Source organism: Salmo salar, chromosome 21 (genome assembly GCF_965601325.2).
Source record: "Salmo salar chromosome 21, fSalSal1, whole genome shotgun sequence".
Lineage (NCBI taxonomy): Eukaryota > Metazoa > Chordata > Actinopteri > Salmoniformes > Salmonidae > Salmo > Salmo salar.
Genome location: NC_138311.1, coordinates 45,687,379 through 45,709,952, shown reverse-complemented (window position 1 = coordinate 45,709,952; position 22,574 = coordinate 45,687,379). Strand labels below are relative to the sequence as shown.

General features: G+C 41.7%; 1 protein-coding gene across 1 annotated transcript in view; it reads left to right on the top strand.

Annotated features, from left to right (window-relative positions):
* pth2ra (parathyroid hormone 2 receptor a) overlaps positions 1–22,574 on the top strand; it is a 120,184-nt gene that overhangs the window by 36,465 nt on the left and 61,145 nt on the right. Inside the window, exons 6-7 of the mRNA XM_045704397.2 lie at positions 10,281–10,464; positions 20,840–20,993. Coding sequence (XP_045560353.1) covers positions 10,281–10,464; positions 20,840–20,993 — 338 coding nt within the window. The remainder of the gene's footprint in view (positions 1–10,280; positions 10,465–20,839; positions 20,994–22,574) is intronic.

Here is a 22,574-nt window from a genome sequence, read left to right as displayed (position 1 = left end):
TCATTGGGTAGACGGGCTCTAGAATATCCTCTGCTGTTGAGACGTTGTAGACTGCGGAGAACATCTTCCATGGCCGTCCCCAGTTGAGCCAGCTGATCATGGTGTTGACGAAGATGATAACCTTGTTCGTCGTTCATCTGGGAAATGTCCGGTTGTCCTGCTGCTTCCATATTTTGAGTTGGTATTGTGTAATGATGGGTGGTGAGTCGGAAGCAGGTGCAGGTGAAACATTTTAATAAAACAACAAAACCAAGAACATGACACTAACATAAGGCAGAACGCCAATACACAAGAACAATATCAACTGGTGTGTGAACATGGGACAGTGACGTATAAAGGGGAGGAGATGATGAAGGTAATGAAGTCCAGGTGTGAATCATAATGATTAACAGGTGCGCGTAATGATGAGTGCCAGGTGTGCATAATGATGAATCCCAGGACCGGTGTTTAGTACTCTGGTGACGTTGTACGCCGGAGGGGAAGAGCAGGAGTAGACGTAACAGTCACAAATAGAACCAAGTTCTATTTTAGCGCCTTGTGTACATTTATTTTGCAATGCTCGCGCACATGACACGAGCGGTGTGGTCAGCATGTTATGGGTGTTTTTGACTGGTTACTTAGTTGCAAATTGGGGTTTTCAGCAAAACTGCAGAACATTGTGGACCTTAGGAAATGTGATTGCCCTCGGCAAAAAGTAAGCGATTTACACAGTTGTGTGGAAGACCATTATGCCCCTTTCATATCTAACAGCTGAGACAATGGTTTCAAATCTCGGCCTTAAGAAATGAGACAAACTGCTAAACGATGTCCGCGCACCCATGGAAATTCTGTTAACATAATAAAAAAAATCCCCATAAAAATATGTCAGTTTAAGCTAGAGATATCTTTTGCATTGGATGCGTCTCAATCCACCGCATCACCCTATGTTACACTTCCGCATATGCAGTGAATGGTGACAGAGCTAAAGCAGTGTTTGTCAGTTCATGAGTCATCCTGAAAATCGGTCTTCTCACAAAATAATTTGTAAAGTCTGAAACTATTATAACCCCTCGATGGAAAGATTACACTCTCACGAACACGACGGTGTTCTCCGTTTTGTTCTATGACTCCCACAAGCGTCTTGGGACTTGTCTGTAGTCGGTACAGCCGATCTGCCCATTTCTGTCTGTAGCGTCTTAACAGTTTTGGCTACACACTAATATGACCCCTCTGTGGAAAGGTGAGACTCTAAGATGCCCACAGGCCTCACAGGATTCGTCTGAAGTTCCCCCGGTAGCAGCTGAATAAGTGAATGGAAGTATACATGAAGACTGTTTAGTGGGAAAAATAAGGGGTTAAATACATGTCCCCAATTTTTTTTCCTGATCTTCTTCTAGTAAGATGGGGCCAACAGATATGGCAGCTCTACTTTTAGCTCCTAAGCATCTTTGCATTATTTCGTTTTTTGGTGTGTTATTTCTTGCATTATTAGCCCTGAATTTTTTTTGTATTACTACATACAGCCGGAAAGAACCTTTGGATATCAGAGCGGCGGTAACTCACCAGCATTACGACCAGGATTATGACTTTCCTGAATTGGGTCCTGTGTTTGTACCCCCCAGGGCAATTTAACTTATTCCAGAGGCTGCTCCAAAACACCGCCGGCGGAGAAGCGGTATTTGGAGTGGAATTCTAGTCCGACTCAGGTGTGCACACCATCCACCGCTTCCGAGTGTATTACTTTCTAATGTTTAGTCTGTGGATAATAAAGTAGACGAGCTCACGGTGAGGATCTCCTTCCAAAGAGACATCAGGGATTGTAGTGTACTCTGTTTCACGGAAACATGGCTCTAACGAGATATATTGTCCCCGTCTATTCAGTCATCTGGGTTCTCAGTACATTGCACAGATAGGAATAAAGAACTCTCCGGGAAGAAGAAAGGCGGGGGTGTATGTTTCATGATTAACCACTCATGGTGTGATTATGATAACATACAGAAATTCAAGTCCTTTTGTTCACCCGACCTAAAATACCGACCATATTACCTCCCAAGATAATTCTCTTTGGTTATAGTCACAGCCGTGTATAATCCCCCTCAAGCCGATACCACGACGGCCCTCAAAGAACTACACTGGACTTTATGCAAACTGGAAAAAACATATCCTTTATTGTAGTTGGGGATTTTAACAAAGCAAATTTGAGGAATACGCTACCGAAGTTCTACCAACACTGACCGTACAGTACTACTCGAGTTGGTAAAACATTGGACCACTGCTACTCAACTTTTTTGAAATGCCTACAAGGCCCTCCCCCGCCCTCCATTCGGCAAATCTGATCATGACTCCATTTTGCTCCTCCCTTCCTATAGGCAGAAACTCAAAAAAGAAGTACCCGTGCTAAGGTCTATTCAACGCTGGTCTGACCAATCGGAATCCATGCTTTGAGATTGTTTTGATCATGCGGACTGGATATGTTCCAGGTAGCCTCAGAAGAACAACAACGAATACATGGATACGGTGACTGAGTTCATCGGGAAGTGTATAGGAGATATTGGACCCACTGTGACTATTGAAACCTACCCATACCAGAAACCGTGGGTAAATGGCAGCATTCGCGCAAAACTGAAAGCGCGAACCACCGCATTTAACCATGGCAAGGTGACTGGGAATATGACCTTATACAAACAGTGTAGTTATTCATTCCGTAAGGCAATCAAACAGGCAAAACATCAGTACAGAGACAAAGTGGGGGACGAGACCCGTAATACACAATGCACAAAACACACAGCACAGAAGCTGAAACAACGCATAGGTACTCACACGACCAACGGACATGGGAACAATAACCGACAAGGACAATGGGGAATAGCAGCACCCGATGTCACAGGAAGGCCAAAAAGATCATTAAGGACTGTTAAGCGGAGCTACACAGGGGAACCCAAGAGCAGACTCCGATGAGGAAACAGGGATGAATGAACCAAAATATTTATTGTTACACAGAGAGATATGGAGTGCAGATCCCGGGAAGCTCGGATGAGTTGCAGAAAAGCCAGATGTGGAGACTGAGGTTGGAGTTAGCTGAGTAGAACAGGGTAAACAGGTCCTGAGGGGAATCCAAGGTAGTGGTGGTGAAAAAATCCAGAGCAAGGTGGTTGGGTGGTGAGATGTGGAACAGGAGATAGGAGCCAGAGACAGAGCAGTAACTGCAATGAGAGGATAAATGGTGTCAGCCAGGGAAACAGGCACAGCTGAATGACAGGATCTTGAGTAATCATAAATGGCTAAAATAATGAACTGACTGAGCAGAGATTACAATCTGGCAGAGTGGAAGTGGCAAGACTGAGTATTTGTCAAGGTCTTGATTATGGAACGAGTTGCAGCTGGTAGGGATCTGCTCTGACTCCAGCACACCAGTCTCCAACCACACAAACACACAGAGAGGGAGAGGGAGAGAGAGAGAGTGTACAGGGGGAGTAACTGCAGGTTAAGAAGACACCGGATGAACACCAGAGGGCGTAGCAGGAGCAGATGTGACAAGGAAATCAACAACCCGAGCCACGGCCTGTTCACCCCGCTATCATCCAGAAGGCGAGACCAGTACAGGTGCATCAAAGCTGGGACTGAGAGACTGAAAAACAGCTTCTATCTTAAGGTCATCGGACTGTTAAATAGCCATCACTAGCCGGCTTCTACCCGGTTATGCAACCCTGCACCTTGGAGGCTGCTGCCTTATATACATAGACTTGGAACCACTGGCCACTTTAATAATGAAACACTAGTCACTTCTTACATCTAGATGTTCCGCTAGCGGAACACCGCTCCAATATCCAATGATAGGGCGTGGCGCGAATGACAAATTCCTCAAAAATCCCAAAACTTCAATTTTTCTAATTTTTACACCATTTTAAAGACAAGACTCTCGTTAATCTAACCACACTGTCCGATTTCAAAAAGGCTTTACAACGAAAGCAAAACATTAGATTATGTCAGGAGAGTACCCAGCCAGAAATAATCACACACACATTTTTCAAGCTAGCATATAATGTCACAAAAACCAAAACCACAGCTAAATGCAGCACTAACCTTTGATCTTCATCAGATGACACTCCTAGGACATTATGTTATACAATACATGCATGTTTTGTTCAATCAAGTTCATATTTATATCAAAAACCAGCTTTTGACATTAGCATGTGACGTTCAGAACTAGCATACCCACCGAAAACTTCCGGTGAATTTACTAAATTACTCACGATAAACGTTCACAAAAAACATAACAATTATTTTAAGAATTATAGATACAGAACTCCTTTATGCAATTGCTATGTCCGATTTTAAAATAGCTTTTCGGTGAAAGCACATTTGCAATATTCTGAGTAGATAGCCCGGCCATCATGGATAGCTATTTTGACACCCACCAAGTTTGGCACTCACCAAACTCAGATTTACTATAAGAAAAATTGGATTACCTTTGCTGTTCTTCGTCAGAATGCACTCCCAGGACTTCTACTTCAACAACAAATGTTGGTTTGGTTCCAAATAATCCATAGTTATATCCAAATAGCTGCGTTTGTTCTTGCGTTCAAGACACTATCCGAAGGGTGACGCGCCGGCGCGTATCGTGACCAATTTTTTTCAAAATATTCCATTACCGTACTTCGAAGCATGTCAAATGCTGTTTAACCTCTCTAGGGTAGGTGGCACCAAATCGTCCCACCTACGTAACAGCCAGTGTAATCCCGTGGCGCGTTATTCAAAAACCTCAAAAATGCAAAAACTTCAATTTTTCAAACATATGACTATTTTACACCATTTTAAAGACAAGACTCGTTAATCTAACCACACTGTCCGATTTCAAAAAGGCTTTAAAACGAAAGCAAAACATTAGATTATGTCAGCAGAGTACCCAGCCAGAAATAATCAGACACCCATTTTTCAAGCTAGCATATAATGTCACATAAACCCAAACCACAGCTAAATGCAGCACTAACTTTTGATGATCTTCATCAGATGACAACCTTAGGACATTATGTTATACAATACATGCATGTTTTGTTCAATCAAGTTCATATTTATATCAAAAAACAGCTTTTTACATTAGCATGTGACTAGCATGTGACTAGCATTCCCACCGAACACTGCCGGTGAATTTACTAAATTACTCACGATAAACATTCACAAAAAGCATAACAATTATTTTAAGAATTATAGATACAGAACTCCTCTATGCACTCGATATGTCCGATTTTAAAATAGCTTTTCGGTGAAAGCACATTTTGCAATATTCTCAGTAGATAGCCCGGCATCACAGGGCTAGCTATTTAGACACCCAGCAAATGTATCACTCACCAAAGTCAGATTTACTATAAGAAAAATGTTATTACCTTTGCTGTCTTCGTCAGAATGCACTCCCAGGACTTCTACTTCAATAACAAATGTTGGTTTGGTTCAAAATAATCCATAGTTATATCCAAACAGCGGCGTTTTGTTCGTGCGTTCAAGACACTATCCGAAAGGGTAAATAAGGGTGACGAGCATGGCGCAATTCGTGACAAAAAAAATCTAAATATTCCATTACCGTACTTCGAAGCATGTCAACCGCTGTTTAAAATCAATTTTTATGCCATTTTTCTCATAAAAAAGCGATAATATTCCGACCAGGAATCTGCGTTTAGGTAAACAGACGAAAGAAAATAAAGCATTCGGTCGACTCGGGCACACGCCAAAGCCCATAGTACTCTGATCGGCCACTTGCCAAAAGCGATAATGTGTTTCAGCCAGAGGCTGCCTCGATATCGTTCAGCTTTTTCCCGGGCTCTGAGAGCCTATGGGAGCCGTAGGAAGTGTCACGTTAGAGCAAAGATCCTCAGTCTTCAATAAAAAGAGCCAAGATGAAACACAACTTCTCAGACAGGCCACTTCCTGCATGGAATCTTCTCAGGTTTTGGCCTGCCATTTGAGTTCTGTTATACTCACAGACACCATTCAAACAGTTTTAGAAACTTTAGGGTGTTTTCTATCCAAAGCCAATAATTATATGCATATTCTAGTTACTGGGCAGGAGTAGTAACAAGATTAAATCGGTACGTTTTTTATCCGGTCGTGAAAATACTGCCCCCTATCCTAAACAGGTTAATCTCATATGTATGTATATACTGTATTCTATTCTAGTGTATTTTAGTCACTCCAACATTGCTCGATCTAATAACTATATATATTTGTTAAATTCCATTATTTTACTTTTAGATTTGTGTGTATTGTTGTGAATCGTTTTTAGATACCACTGCACTGTTAGAGCTAGGAACACAAGCATTTCGCTACACTGTCATGTCCTGACCAGTAAAAGGGGTTATTTGTGATTGTAGTTTGGTCAGGGCGTGGCAGGGGGTGTTTGTTTTGTGTGGTTCGGTGTTTAGGTTCTATGTTATCTATTTCTATGTTTATATCTAGTTTTTTATTTCTATGTTGTGTTTTTGGCAATGACCTCCAATTAGAGGCAGTTGGTTGTCATAGTCTCTAATTGGAGGCCATATTTAGTTGTGTTTGCTTCACTTGTGTTTTGTGGGTGCTTGTTTTCCTGTATAGCCTGTGTTGCCTTACGGAACTGTTTCGTCGTTTGTTTATTTAGTTTAAGTGTTTTCTTTAAATAAATTAAGAAGATGATCACTTTACCTGCTGCGCCTTGGTCCAATCCTTACGACGCCTATGACAGAACCACCCACCAAACAAGGACCAAGCAGCGGGGATTGGAGCACCGAGGAGAAGGACGGACTTGGAAGGCAGAACGACGTTTCTGGGAGAGAAAATTAAGGGAGCTACATGAGGCCGAGAGGCACCCCCAAAACATTTTTTTTGGGGGGGCACACGGGTGTATGGCAGAGTCAGAGTGGAGACCTGAGCCAACTCCCCGTGATTATTATGGGGAGCGATGGATCAAGCAAGCATCTTGTTACACAAAATGCTCACGGTGTCGCCCATACACACGCACTTTCCGGTGCGGCCAATTAGGGCTCCGCAGCGTTGCACGGGCGAGAGTTGGCCGGCAGCCAGGAAGAAGTGTGCCGGCACAACGGATCTGGTCTCCAGTGCGTTTCCTCGGCCCAGTTTACCTTGCGCCTGCTCTATGCATGGCAGCCCTCATTCCCCAGCACAGCCCAGTTCGCCCTGTGCCAGCGCGCCGACCGTGCCGGGCTACAGTGACCATCCAGCCAGGACGGGTTGTGCAGGCCGTGCGCTCCAGACCTCCAGTGCACCTCCAAGACCCAGTGTACCCTGTGCCTGCTCCGCGCACTCTACCTCCAGTGCTCCACCATAGCCCGGTAAGGCCGGTGCCTGCTGTGAGCACACGGTCCGAAGTACGTCTCCCCAGTCCGGTGAGACCAGTTCCAGCTCCCCGAAGGAAGCCTCTGTCGTGTCTTTGGCTATGCCGGATTAAGTGATATGACATGCTAACTTATAAAATGATTTCTCTGTAATTAATATTACCTGATTAAGCTAATCATGTAAATGTAATTAACTAGAAAGTCGGGGCACCACGGAAGAACGTTTATAGAGCCGTTATCTTCCGAATAAACTCTTAAAATACTTTGTAATATTTTACCTCGATAGCAGTCAATATTAACCCTTGTCTTATTTTCAGTCTCATAATGAAAGTTGTAAATTCTTGGCTATCTTCACGAACCCTGGCTAACAAGTTGAATCAGCAATACAAAATTGGGTTTAATTATTTATTTACTAAATACCTAACTAATCACACAGAATTACAAATACACAGAATACAATGATGTCATACAGAATTCACCCCTGGTGAACGGAACCTGTATGAAAGCTGGTTACACAAAGGAAAGGGGGTTGGGCTTGAATGAAAGAGCGGGAAGATTTAGGAACACAGAAACAGCAGCTATGCTATCGTAAATACATTATCTTATGCATTCTAAATTACCGCCCATTTGGAAAAGGAAAATGCAATAAATATTTACTCTGAGCTGCGCTTCGGTAGATTGGTCGTAGATGCTGGCCGGGTTGGCCAACAGATCTCCCTGTTTTCGGAAGAATGTCAATGGTGGTCAATTGGATACGTGGTGGTATCTTCGTCTGGTTGTTAGACTGGATCCGTCGTCCATCCTTTCCTAGCCCACGTAAGCAGCGGCCGCTGCTAACTCAACGGCTAGGAAGTATCACTTCTGTAGTGAATAAGCTCAAAGTTCATACCATTCGCCACCAAAGCTCACGCCGAGGTTGGCTTAGTTCTGTTCTTGACATGTGTGTCCTTCTAACGTAGAGGCTGCAGACCTCCCGTACTGGAACTAACGTGGTTATCTTTTCGTCAAAGGATTATATAGTGGAGAGGGGGAGGGAGGTGTTTCATCGTTTATAACCCCTGTCTCTTCACAGGGTTGGGCCACTGATCGAGCAGGGCACTTTCCTTATGAAAACCCAAATCTCTCATTCGGAAGCTAAAATTACATTTCATCTCCTAACAAACATTTTCAATATCAAACATTTCAATTGCATAACAATTCCATGTGACTCTGATAACTAGAGGGCGTATACTTTCTCAGATACAGTTTATGTCGTCCTGTCATCAGTCATAATGTCTCAGATGACAACCGAACTGACATACATACTCATTACGTTCCCAAGCATATTTCCAACTGGTTTTATTAACAAAATATGTGGTACCTTTCCCCATTTGTTTGATGTTCCCAGACTCTCTATATTTAACACAGGCTATTCAAGTCCTTCAGTAGATTCAGAGAGGGGAAGGGAGAAAGGTATTTATGGGGGGGGGGGGTCATAAACCTTACCCACAGGCCAACGTCATGACACCTCTAATGATGGTCAATGGTCTGACGTCTCCAGCGATAATCCATGGTATGAAGCCTCCAGTGATGTTCCATGGCCCGGAGCCTGTAGTGTTAATCCATGGCACAAAGCCTCCAGTGATGATCCATGGCCCGGAGCCCGTAGGGATGATCCATGGCACAAAGCCTCCAGTGATAACCCATGGCCCGGAGCCTCCAGTGATGATCCATGGCACAAAGCTTCCAGTGATTATCCATGACGCGGAACCAGCAATGATGACCCATGGCACGGAGCCTGCAGCGAAGGTCCCCAGTCCGGAACCTACAGAGACGCTCTTCAGCCAGGAGCCTCCAGGGACGCTCCTCAGCCAGGAGTCTCCAGCGACGCTCCCCAGCCTAGAGTCTTCTGAACGGGAGCTACGCCCAGAGCCAGAGCCACCTCCGTAGTGGGAGTATTGGGAAGGGGGGGTGTAGCACAGGGACCGTCGTTGACAGTGGCCACCCTCCCTTCCCTCCCTTTACGTTTGGGGTTGTTTTTGTGGGGTTTTTGTTTTTGAGGTGCATTCGGGGTCTGCACCTTTGTGGGGGGGGGGGGGTACTGTCCTGACCAGTAAAAGGGGTTATTTGTCATTGTAGTTGGGTCAGGGCGTGGCAGGGGGTGTTTGTTTTGTGTGTTTCGGTGTTTTTGGGTTTAGATTCTATGTTATCTATTTCTATGTTTATATCTAGTTTTCGATTTCTATGTTGGGTTTTTGCTAATGACCTTCAATTAGAGGCAGCTGGTTGTCGTTGTCTCTAATTGGAGGCCATATTTAGTTCTGTTTGTTTCACTTGTGTTTTGTGGGTGCTTGTTTTCCTGTATAGCCTGTGTTGCCTTACGGAACTGTTTCGTCGTGTGTTTATTTAGTTTAAGTGTTTTCTTTAAATAAATTAAGAAGATGATCACTTTACCCGCTGCGCCTTGGTCCGATCCTTACGACGCCTATGACATACACCCGTAAAAACATATGGTACATATGTATATGTCATCAATAAAACTTGATTTCATTTGATTTGATTATCTTTCAGACATAGGACAGACACTTCAGAACAAACTTTTTGTGGGGCTATCTGTTCCATGTAGTGAATCTGTTACTCAATGTGGGTTTTTTTTATGCTTCAAGCAGTTTTAAAATTCAAGATCAAATAGCAAAATGATCCTTGGTATGACCTTCTTAAATCAATTCCATATAGCTTAGCAGACCACCCCTCCCCTTCCCCCAGCTTAGACAGGGCTTAGACTGTAGAGGGGTCATAACATGGTTATAACATACTCTTATGGGTTAAAACCAGCGGGCCTCTGACCAGAATATCGGCCACCTGCTGAGTGTGTTAGTGCTCATACAGCAGGTGGTTGCTAACACAACACGGCCACACGCTGCTTATAGAAGTTTATATTTTCAGTGTGTCTCAGCTATTAGAGATTTTAACATTTCCTGGTCCTCTGTTTCCTGTCAGGCGTCTCCACTGTACCAGGAACTACATCCACATCCACCTGTTTATCTCCTTCATGCTCCGAGCTGTCAGCATCTTTGTCAAGGACCGGGTGGTGCACACCAGCGCCGGCCTGCATGAGTTTGATGCCGTGCTCATGGATAACTTCAAGACTGTGGCCATGGCACCGCTGGATAACTCTCAGTATGTGAGTAGTAGTAGTGCTGCACCTCCTGCCTGCACCTCCCACTCTTGCTCTCCTCTACTTCTCTATGCCTCTACTCCTTCACTCCTGCCCTCCTTCACTCCTTCTCCCTAAGAATCCCTATAACCCCTGCTCTTCCATGAATAAATAAAACAGTGACCTGCACACACAATTGCTCCATTAGACACCTTTAATTAGGCTAGTGAATGCAACTGTGTGTGCGGGTCCTACTTCCTTTCTACACATTTTCTTCGGTCCAGCACCCCTGTGATGTGCCCTTGAAAAATACAGATTAGACTTCCATGACTCATGGAAGCTCTTGGAAGAGGCTGAGGATGCCCTCTCTTTTTTGGGGTTCTGTTTGCACGTTTTAACACTTTCTTCCCATGTGACGGGAGCAGTACTGGTTTCAAGCTTCTTGTTGCCAGGCATCTTATGACAAGCGTCCTTTTGCATCATGGTGGACACATAATTATCCACGCTCTGATCCCTTTTTACCTTTATTTAAGTAGGCAAATCAGTTATGAACTAATTTTAATTTTTACAATGATGGCCTACCCCGGCCAAACCCTCCCTTATTTTTTCCCCACTAATTGGTCTTTTGACCAATCGCAGCAGAACTTTTCACATCAGAACATTTTCAGAGCTGATCAAAAGATCAATTAGTGAAAAAAATATGATAATTGGGCTGCCTGTCTAAACGCAGCCAAAGCCATGCATGCTGATGCACTGGAAAAGCTAATTAGACTGGCTGAGCTCAGTAACCCAAGGCTATAGTCTCCACTAACATGGCTGTGGTTGCCATTCAAAATCATGCTAAATTTCAACTCTATAACTAGAGCCTCGTCCAGCTCTGAAAAAGCTGTGTAAGTCTGACTGTTCCCTTACTGCAACCTCCTCTGCTCTGTATTTACTGTATAGTCAGAGATACACACACTGAACATGTGAGGGTGGATAGACCACTGGGAGCACTAGCTTAGCACTATAGCCTGCTAGCCAGCGGCAATAGGCTTCACAGGCATCACACAGAAATGTATTTTTTTTAATCAGGGAAAGCTGGTTCAAATAGTTCAAAGCTATACAGACTGGAATGTTTTACTTTAAAGGGATAGTTAGAGATTTTGGTAACTAAACCTTTTATCTACTAGAGTCAGATGGATACCATTCGTGGATACCATTTCTATGCTAGCTGTTCCTGTAGACTACCAGTCATTGTGCTAATGCTAGTTAGCGTTGGCTCACGAAACTAACTTCCTTCATACTGGACCCAGAGACATAAAAAAAGGGATCCACAAGTTCCTCTGACTCAGGGGAATTAGATAAAGGGCTTCACTGCCAAAACCTCGAACCACCCCTTTAACCTCTTCCCTTTTTATGTAGTTTTTCCTCAGCAACATTTAGAATGGTTTGTGCTTCTTACTGTACTGTATTTTGTTTTCTGTTTTGCTTTAAAGAGGGGCTAACCTGATCCTCGGTTTCAATCCTCCTCATTAGGAAATGCCACTGAGAATTACATTTTGGTCTTGGACGTGTGCTTTGATGTGGGTGTACATTCACTCTGCCAAAATCGTATACAGTTAGTCACTCACCTTTCTAGTTCATTTGAAACAGTCTAACCAGATCTGGAAGTAACTTAGGTTTGCTAGCAAGCTAGCAAACTTAATTCGCCAATTACTGTAGCTTCAGCCGGCCTGTGTACAGTACTACCATGGCAAAATTGGCTTGGCTATGGATCAGTGGGGCTAGTTAGGGACCGCTTTAGTCCATGAATAGCATTCTTGCGTAGGTATTCCTCTTGTCCAGAATAGAGGTCAACCGATTAATCAGAATGGCGAGTGCAGCAAGAAGCCAAGGTAAGTTGCTAGCTAGCATTAAACTTATCTTATAAAAAAAACAATCAATCTGAACATAATCACTAGTCAACTACACATGGTTGATGATATTACTAGTTTATCTAGCTTGTCCTGCGTTGCATATAAACGATCCGGTGCCTGTTAATTTCTCATCGAATTACAGCCTACTTCGCCAAACGGGTGATGATTTAATAAGCGCATTCGCGAAAAAAGCACTGTCGTTGCACCAATGTGTACCTAACCGTAAACATCAATGCCTTTCTTTAAAATCAATACACAAGTAAATCATTTTAAACCTGCATATTTAGTTAATATTGCCTGCTAACATGAATTTCTTTTAACTAGGGAAATTGTGTCACTTCTTCTCTTGCGTTCCGTGCAAGCAGAGTCAGGGTATATGCAGCAGTTTGGGCCGCCTGGCTCATTGCAAACTATGTGAAGACCATTTCTTCCTAACAAAGACCGTAATTAATTTGCCAGAATTGTACATAATTATGACATAACATTGAAGGTTGTGCAATGTAACAGCAATATTTAGACTTAGGGATGCCACCCGTTAGATAAAATACGGAACTGTTACGTATTTCACTGAAAGAATAAACGTTTTGTTTTCGAAATGATAGTTTCCGGATTTGACCATATTAATGACCTAAGGCTCGTATTTCTGTGTGTTATTATGTTATAATTAAGTCTATGATTTGATATTTGATAGAGCAGTTTGACTGAGCGGTGGTAGGCAGCATCAGGCTCGTAAGCATTCATTCAAACAGCACTTTTGTGTGTTTACCAGCAGCTCTTCGCTATGCTTCAAGCATTGAGCTGTTTAGGACTTCAAGCCTGTCAACTCCCGAGATTAGGCTGGTGTAACTGATGTGAAATGGCTAGCTTGTTAGCGGGGTGCGCGCTAATAGCGTTTCAATCAGTGACGTCACTCGTTCTGAGACCTTGAAGTAGTTGTTCCCCTTGCTCTGCAAGGGCCGCGGCTTTTGTGGAGCGATGGGTAACGATGCTTCGAGGGTGGCTGTTGTCGATGAGGCCCTGGTTCGTGCCTTGGTAGGGGACGAGGAGAGGGACGGAAGCTATACTGTTACACTGGCAATACTATAGTGCCTATAATAACATCCAATAGTCAAAGGTATATGAAATACAAATGGTATGGAGAGAAATGGTCCTATAATTCATATAATAACTACAATCTAAAACTTCTTACCTGGGAATATTGAAAACTCAGGTTAAAAGGAACCACCAGCTTACATATGTTCTCATGTTCTGAGTAAGGAACTTAAACGTTAGCTTTTTTTACATGGCACACTTTTACTTTCTTCTCCGACACTTGTTTTTGCATTATTTAAACCAAATTGAACATGTTTCATTATTTATTTGAGGCTAAATTGATTTTATTGATGTATTATATTAAGTTAACATAAGTGTTCATTCAGTATTGTTGTAATTGTCATTATTACAAATAAATAAAAGAAAAAATTAAATCGGCCGATTTAAATCGGTATCGGCTATTTTTGGTCCTCCAATTATCGGTATCGGCGTTGAAAAATCATAAATCGGTCGACCTCTAGTCCAGGAGGTATATGGCAGTGTGCAGTGCAATGGTGATTGCGTCATTTGTGGCTCTATTGGTGTGGTGTGCAAATTGCAGTGGTTCTAGCGTGTCAGGTAAGGTGGAGGTGATATAATCCTTACTAGCCTCTCAAAGCAGTGAGTGCTATGGGGATGCCGTTTGGGCCGGTAGCCTTGCAAGGGTTAACACGCTTAAATGTCTTACTCACATTGGCCACGGAGAACAAGAGCTCACAATCCTCGCAAGCGGCTGTGGCCTGTGTCGGCGGCAGTGTGTTTTCCTCAAAGTTTTCCTTTGTCTCTGTAATGACGTTTTGCCAGTTTGATTGCCTTACGGAGGGCATAACCGGATCTGTTTGTATATATTCCCGGTGAAATTGCCGTGGTTAAATGGGATGGTTTACACCTTCAGTTTTGCGCAAATGCTGCAATCTATCACCATTTTCTGGTTTGGACAGGTTTTAATCATCACAGGGAAACAACATTCCCTATTCACTTCGGTGTATACAGCAATGTTTTTCTCAGAGGCAACCCGGAACATATATCAGTCCGCGTGATCAAAACAATCTTGAAGCATGGATTCCGATTGGTCAGACCATCATTGAACAGACCTTACCACGGGTACTTACTGTTTGAGTTTCTGCCTATAGAAAGGGAGGAGCAGAATGGAGGCGTGATCTGATTGGCCGAAGGGAGGACCTTGTAGCCGTCCCGGAAGGGAGAGTAGCAATGGTCGAGGGTTTTTGATGCGCAAGTAGCGCAGGCAATGTGTTTGGTAGCGTATTCCTCAGATTTGCTTTATTAAAGTCCCCAGCTAGAATAAATGTGGCCTCAGGATATGTGGTTTCCAGTTTGCACAAAGTCCAGTGTAGTTCCTTGAGAGCCATTGTGGTATCTGCTTGAGTAGAAAGTAGAATATACACGGCTGTGACGATGACCGCAGATCATTCTCTTGAGAGGTAATGCGGTCGGTATTTGAGTGTGAGGTATTCTAGATCGAGTGAACAAAAGTTGCAGTCCCTTCACGGCTCAACTAAAAAGGCTTCAGGATATTACTCTGATGTTGATGAAGTCAAAGACAATGAACAGCACTTAGTTATCTTTGTTGTCATTTACCACAAGCTATCGCTACGTGGCCCATATTCACAGAGTTGATATAGGATCAGTTTTGCCTTTGGATCATAATAAATAAGATTATATGGACGGGGAAAACCTGATCCTAGAACATCACTCTTACTCTGAGGAACTTTATTATATTACAGGCCCAGTGTTCTAGTCTGTTCTTCCCAGTATACCACTTTAACCACTTGACTCAACTGTGTTCTGATTGCGTTCTCCTCCAAGCAAATGACACAGTGTAAATTTGAAAACATTTTCATGTCGCATAACTTTTAATTCTCTTTTTTCTGCTTTCAATATTTGTATATAGATTTCTACAATTTATAGTTGGTTTGAGATTTATTGGAAAGTTATTTCAATTTGGAAATGTGAAAATATTGTCGAATATTGTGTAAATGAATTTACTTAATTTACTGATGGTCCCAAACTAGCCCCATAGGAATATCCAAAGTCAAATCAAATGTACCACAGTCAGTCTGCATTCCGCAGCTACGGGTATTACGTTCAGGTTTCATGCAGCTGCGCTCCGAATGAATGATTACTTGGGTGCTGACAGCTGTGGGCATGTGGGCAGGATTTAAATAAATCCAACCCAAGGAAAACTGTTACATACCCTAGATTCCTTATGTCTTGCAAATCTTTATTTTGGACGATACTGACTTTAGGACCAAAATTATTCTATTTACACTTTGTAGTAAATTTTGGCACTAGAATAAATGCTTCTGACTCTTATAGATGATACATAAGCCTTAAGGCTGTCTGTTACATGTTTACTGAGAGCTGCCACAGAGCAAGACGTATTTACACAGTCGTTGGTCTCTCAGGTGCGAGACACCAGCTGAACCTTTATGGTTTAGGTCGCAGTGCTTTTGCTCAGAGCTTTACCCCAAAAAGTAGTGCCAATGGCTCTTACCATGGGATGTGAATCTTATTTTTAAATACTTGTAAGCTTTTTGATTTATGAGTGATTTAATGTGCAATGCTGCAGCCCTCTTGAGATAAGATTATGTTTTCAGTTAATTAGCTGTGTGATTTAATCTCTGGCTGAATTGTGAGTGGGCTTCTGCCTGTGAGACTTCAAAGTAGGACATTTGTCAAAGCATAATGACTGACCTGATGATCAGAATCAGCTAAATCTAGCCAATTAGTTACAGAAAATTCCAAATGTGAGTTTTCTTCCTCCTCCCTCTTCTCTTCATCCTGATCCTTCTCTTCCTCCTCTTCATACCCTGTTTTCCACTTCAAGGCTCCTGGATGGGTTGCAAATATATATATATATATATTCTCCTTCAGATGCCATGTTCACCTGATTGGTGAGGAGAGAGTTGACTGAAAGCTTTAAACATACTGTAGCTTTAGGGCTCTTTCAAGGTGGATGGATAACTATGTGGACACAAACTAAATGGAACATATTATTATTGGAACATATTATACAGTATACTGCAGTGTAGTGCATTCGAAAAGTATTCAGACGCCTTTACTTTTTCCAAATGGTGTTATGTTACAGCCATATTCTAAAATGGATTAAAAAAAAAAAAAATTCTCTCATCAATCTACACACAGTACCCCATAATGACAAAGCAAAAATAGGTTTTTAGAATTCTTTGCTAATTTAGACAAAAATAAAAAAGGGAAATATAATTTACTTAAGTATTCAGTATAACAGTGGGATTTCGAAAGTGGGACACACAAAGTGGGAGGGCAGAGACAATAAATATCTTAATCTTGCAGTAGGATGAGAGGCAATAGGATGACCAGGGATGTTGTGAGTAACCTGAGGATGTCCTTCGAACTGATCTTCAGTACGATGGGGCAAATTCCTCATTCCCCATAGCTCAATGTGGGGATGATAGAGGTGCCAGAGCTTCAAACTCAGGGTTTCTGGATATTATAACATGGTCTCTAGTAGCACTGTCAGCAGATACAGAGGGAACAGAAAAGAAGCAAGAGAAAGGGATTAAGAGAGACAGTCACAGAAAGAGAGGGAGATGGTGACAGTGATCCAGTGGTGGCAAAAGTACCCTATTGTCATACTTGAGTAAAAGTAAAGATGCCTTAATAGAAAATGACTCAAGTGAAAGTCAGTAAAATAAAATACTACTTGAGTAAAAGTAAAAAAGGATGCATCATTTTAAATTCCTTACATTAAGCAAACCAGATGGCGCAATTTTGTAGTTATTTTATTTATGGTTGACAGGGGCACACTCCATCCCTCAGACATCATTTACAAACGAAGCATGTGTGTTTAGTGAGTCTGCCAGATCAGAGGCAGTAGGGATGACCAGGGACGTTCTCTTGATAAGTGTGTGATTTGGACAATTTTTATGTCTTGCTAACCATTCAACATGTAACGAGTACTTTTGGGTGTCAAGGAAAATGTATGGAGTAAAAAGTAAATTGTAGTGAAGGAATGTAGTGAAGTAAAATTATAAGTTGTCAAAAATATAAATGGTAAAGTAAAGTACAGATACCCCAAAAAAACTACTTATGTAGTACATCAAAATATTTTTACTTACAGACTTTACACCACTGGGTTCTATTGTGTGAGTGGAGGCAGGGTTCTCCCCAAAGGCACTGTGTCACCTTGTGGACTGACTGCACCACTATATATATATATATATATATATATATATACACATATACACAGTACCTGTCAAACGTTTGGACACACCTACTCATTCAAGGGTTTTTCTTTATTTGTACTATTTTCTACATTATAGAATAATAGTGAAGACATCAAAACTATGAAATAACACATATGGAATCATGTAGTAACCAAAAAAGTGTTAAACAATATATTTTATATTTGAGATTCTTCAAAGTAGCCACGCTTTGCCTTGATGACAGCTTTGCACAGTGTTGGTATTCACTCATCTAGCTTCATGAGGAATGCTTTTCCAACAGTCATGAAGGAGGTCCGACGTATGCTGGGCACTTGTTGGCTGCTTTTCCTTCACTCTGTGGTCCAACTCATCCCAAACCATCTCAATTTGGTTGAGTTCAGGTGATTGTGGAGGCCAGCTCATCTTCAATTCCAAATAAATCACAAACAGTGTCACCAGCAAAGCACCCCCACACCATCACACCTCCTCCTCCATGCTTCAAGGTGGGAACCACACCTGCAGAGATCATCCGTTCACCTACTCTGTGTCTCAAAAAGCTACGGCAGTTGGAACCAAAAATCTCAAATTTGGACTCATCAGGCCTTTGGACAGATTTCCACCAGTCTAATGTCCATTGCTTGCGTTTCTTGGCCCAAGCAAGTCTCATCTTCTTAGTTTGTGTCCCTTATTAGTGGTTTATTTGCAGCAATCTGGCAATAAAGGCCTGATTCACACAGTCTCCTTTGAACAGTTGATGTTGGGATGAGTCTGTTACTTGAACTCTGTGAAGCATTTATTTGGGCTGCAATTTCTGAGGCTAGTAACTCTAATGAACTTATCCTCTGCAGCAAAGGTAACTCTGTGTCTTCCTTTCCTGTGGCGGTCCTCATGAGAGACAATTTAATCATATCGCTTGATGGTTTTTGAAAATGCAGTTGAAGAAACTTTCAAAGTTCTCGAAATATTCCAGATTGACTGATCTTCATGTCTTAAAGTAATGATGGATTGTCATTTGTCTTTGCTTATTTGAGCTGTTCTTGCCATAATATGGACTTGGTCTTTTACCAAATAGGGCCATCTTCTGTACACCACCCCTACCTTGTCAGAACACAACTGATTAGCTCAAACGCATTAAGAAATTCCACAAATTTACTTTTAACAAGGCACACCTGTTAATTGAAATACATTCCAGGTGACTACCTCATGAAGCTGGTTGAGAGAATGCCAAGTGTGTGCAAAGCTGTCATCAAGGCAATGGGTGGCTACTTTGAAGATCTCAAATATAAAATATATTTTGTTTAACACTTTTTTGGTTAATACATGATTCCATATGTGTTATTTCATGGTTTTGATGTCTTCACTATTATTCTACAATGTAGAAAATAGTATAAAGAAAGAAAAACCCTTGAATGAGTAGGTGTGTGCAAACTTTTGATTGGTACTGTATAAATATAGTTAATATGCATGTATGTGTGAATGTATATATTTGTATGTGGTTGTGTATATACATGTTCTTGTCTTTTTTCTCTTTATCATTCATTTACTCTTCAACATCATATGCATAATAAAAGGTTAGCTAATGCATAGCTAACAACTGTCCTACATGTTAGTGACATAGCTAACAACTGTCCTACATGTTAGTGACATAGCTAACAACTGTCCTACATGTTAGTGACATAGCTAACAACTGTCCTACATGTTAGTGACATAGCTAACAACTGTCCTACATGTTAGTGACATAGCTAACAACTGTCCTACATGTTAGTGACATAGCTAACAACTGTTTGACATGTTAGTGACATAGCTAACAACTGTTTGACATGTTAGTGACATAGCTAACAACTGTTTGACATGTTAGTGACATAGCTAACAACTGTTTGACATGTTAGTGACATAGCTAACAACTGTTTGACATGTTAGTGACATAGCTAACAACTGTTTTACATGTTAGTGACATAGCTAACAACTGTTTTACATGTTAGTGACATAGCTAACAACTGTTCTACATGTTAGTGACATAATTATTTATTTCTGAACACAGTATGGAGCCTGCTGTTCTTTGAGCTGCTGTAGTGTTGATCTTCTCAAGTTTAGCTAATAGGCTGATTAAAACACCCCGAGTGCATCTTACAGCATGGAGTTAAGATCAATATGACTAGTGCTTGTCAAGGCATCTGTGAATCCCCTGGCACATTTGATCTACTCAACCACATAGAATACACACCCATGCTGATGTGTGAACGTGTACAGAAGGTAAATTGTTTAAGGAGTCTCCTAATGCAAATGGATAATACCATCTAATTGGTCAAAGCAGCTCCTTTTAATATGAGAGTTAAAAGTATTACTAAGACCTAAGGTTCGCATCACGTCAATGCTCTCTGTTGTGTTGTAAATAGCCAATAAGGTTATCAACCACAGTCATCGCAAGTTTACGCAGCAGTTTTGTTTTCTCTCAGTTTGAAGATACACTGTGTAAACTTTACACTTCACAGTGTAAAGTTGGTGATCAAGGACCATGGTTCAGCATCACAAAGGGATCCAGAGTTCATTATCAAAAGGGGAGTAGCCTGTAGTTCAAATACTGGACAGTTAAATACAAATCAGATCCCCAAAGCCAGTAGTGTAGAAAGAAACTCAGTCAAAGCTTGGCAATGAGCAATAATAATGTGGCTCTTTCTTTTCTAATGGCTTGGCATGACTAAATGTGGGCTGGCAGGGAAGTCATTTAGAGAAATATCACATTGTAAAGTCTTTGTCTCAAGCTGTGATGGATGTGTCTACAGTGTTTCTTGGATGCTGGATGCTGTTTCCATTTAGACACAAGCTTCCTTTGGCACGTAACAGACCTTAGGCTGGAAATATGAGTGTTGCGTCCCCATAATTACTTGTCGTCAGTTATGAAAAGCATCTGCTATCTCCCTCCCGCTTGTCTCTCAACATCTGAGATAGCATGGGCCTCCCTGGAACCAGAACCAGTTACCTCTTTAGAAAGACGAGAACTTGAACAGGGACTTTGATTAAATACCTGCTGTGAGAATAAATCATTTTTGGGGGGGAAGGATGATTGTGAAAGACAGTGAAACCCCAGGGCAATTCCAAAGCTTTAATGAGGTTCTATATTGTCATTTTCTTACTAATCAATACTTTTTCTCACTTGTTTTTGATTTCTCTCCCTTCCCCCTCCTCTCCTCTCCCCCTTTCTCTCTCTCTTTCACTCTCTCTCTCCAGATTGGGTGTAAAGTGACAGTGTTGCTGTTCATCTACTTCCTGGCCACTAATTACTACTGGATCCTGGTAGAGGGCCTGTACCTCCACAGCCTCATCTTCATGGCCTTCCTCTCAGACACCAAGTACCTGTGGGGCTTCACCCTCATCGGATGGGGTGAGTGTGTGTGTCGAGATTTCCATTTTCATTTCACTACAGATTATTTTCATTGAGATTAAAACTATTTGGTTACAGAGACCTGTGTGTGGTGATGTCATCATAGGGCAGCAGCCTTTATGGGATTGGATTGGGTTGGTGTGCATTCTAAAAACGAATTTAGTGTCCAAATTGTTGTTTATTTCATTTCATCAAGAGCTTTGGTAATAATGCTATCAATATTTATAAAGGTGACCAAAGTACATGTTTGTTTTCTAAATTAGATTTTCATCCATGTTTGCTGTGCTAGCAGCCAGTACACAATTATAATGCACTGATACCTGGGGTGTTTCTCAATATGCATACTACCGTGCTCCACACTCTCATGCTCCAAGAGCATTCTCCGAGTGCATTCTCTTGAGTACGTTCTTGTGAGAACGAGAGTGTGGAGAACATATAAAACATTACATTTGAGAAGCACTCACACTCCCCCTACTGTATTACCTCCCACTCCCCCTACTGTATTACTTCCCACTGCATCTCCCCATTCAATGAACCTTCTTCCAGTCAGGACAATGGCAACAATAGAGACAATAAAAGCAAACGTTTTACTTCTTAATTATCAGCTAGATATATGTGAATCCTTATACTCTAGCTAGCTAGTTAAACAGGCAAACATTACCTAAAACTAATGTTATGCAAGGTACAGTAGATGTCAAATTCTTCTTAGGTAGCTAGCTAACAATTCTTCGTGGCTAGCTAGCTAGCCAGTTACCCATTTACTGAACTTTTCTTTTTCTAGCCAGGACAATGTTGACAGAGACAAAACAGGATAAACACTCCAGAACTATTTGCTAGCTATATGTGAATCGTAATAATGTAGCTAACCAGATAGTATAACAGTCAGAAATGACCTAAAGCCAATGTAGATTTCAATTCTTTGTTGGTAGCTAGCTAACAATTATTAGTGGCTGTCTGGCTAGCTAACAGTAGTAGCTAGCCAGTTAGCTCTATTGACTTACTATTGGCTTGCGACCTACGCACACTACAGTGGAAATTGTAGGCAGGTAAACATGCCAAAATTAACACAAGTATTTGTTAACGTATCAAGATAAAATATTGTAGTCAGGCAACATATTAGATGTGAATAGGCAACATTTCAATTCAAAGGGCGGGGTGTATTTTCTCACGCTTCAGCTCAAATAATGACCGCCATTAATTTCAAGAAAATTTGCATAATCTTTTAAGTGGTTGTGTCATTTCTTTGCATACTTTCCTTTGAAGCTTACATGCTTCAAAACACGTATAAATAAAGTACTTATTCGAGAAGTGCCCTCCATGCTCCGTTTCGCATATTTTGATTTGAACTCATACTCCGACTCTCGGAGCACGGTAGTATGCATTTTGAGAGACACCCCTGCTCTGTCCAGCACAAACAATTTATCAGCGACAGCAGGCTTTAGACCAGGGGTCTCTAACAGGTCAATCGTAAGCTACCAGTAGCTCGCAGCCCACATGTGAGTAGCCTCCAAACAATTCTGAAAGTTCATGCAATTTTCACGTGTTCCACCGCAAACTGTCATTAACAAATCTCACAAGTAT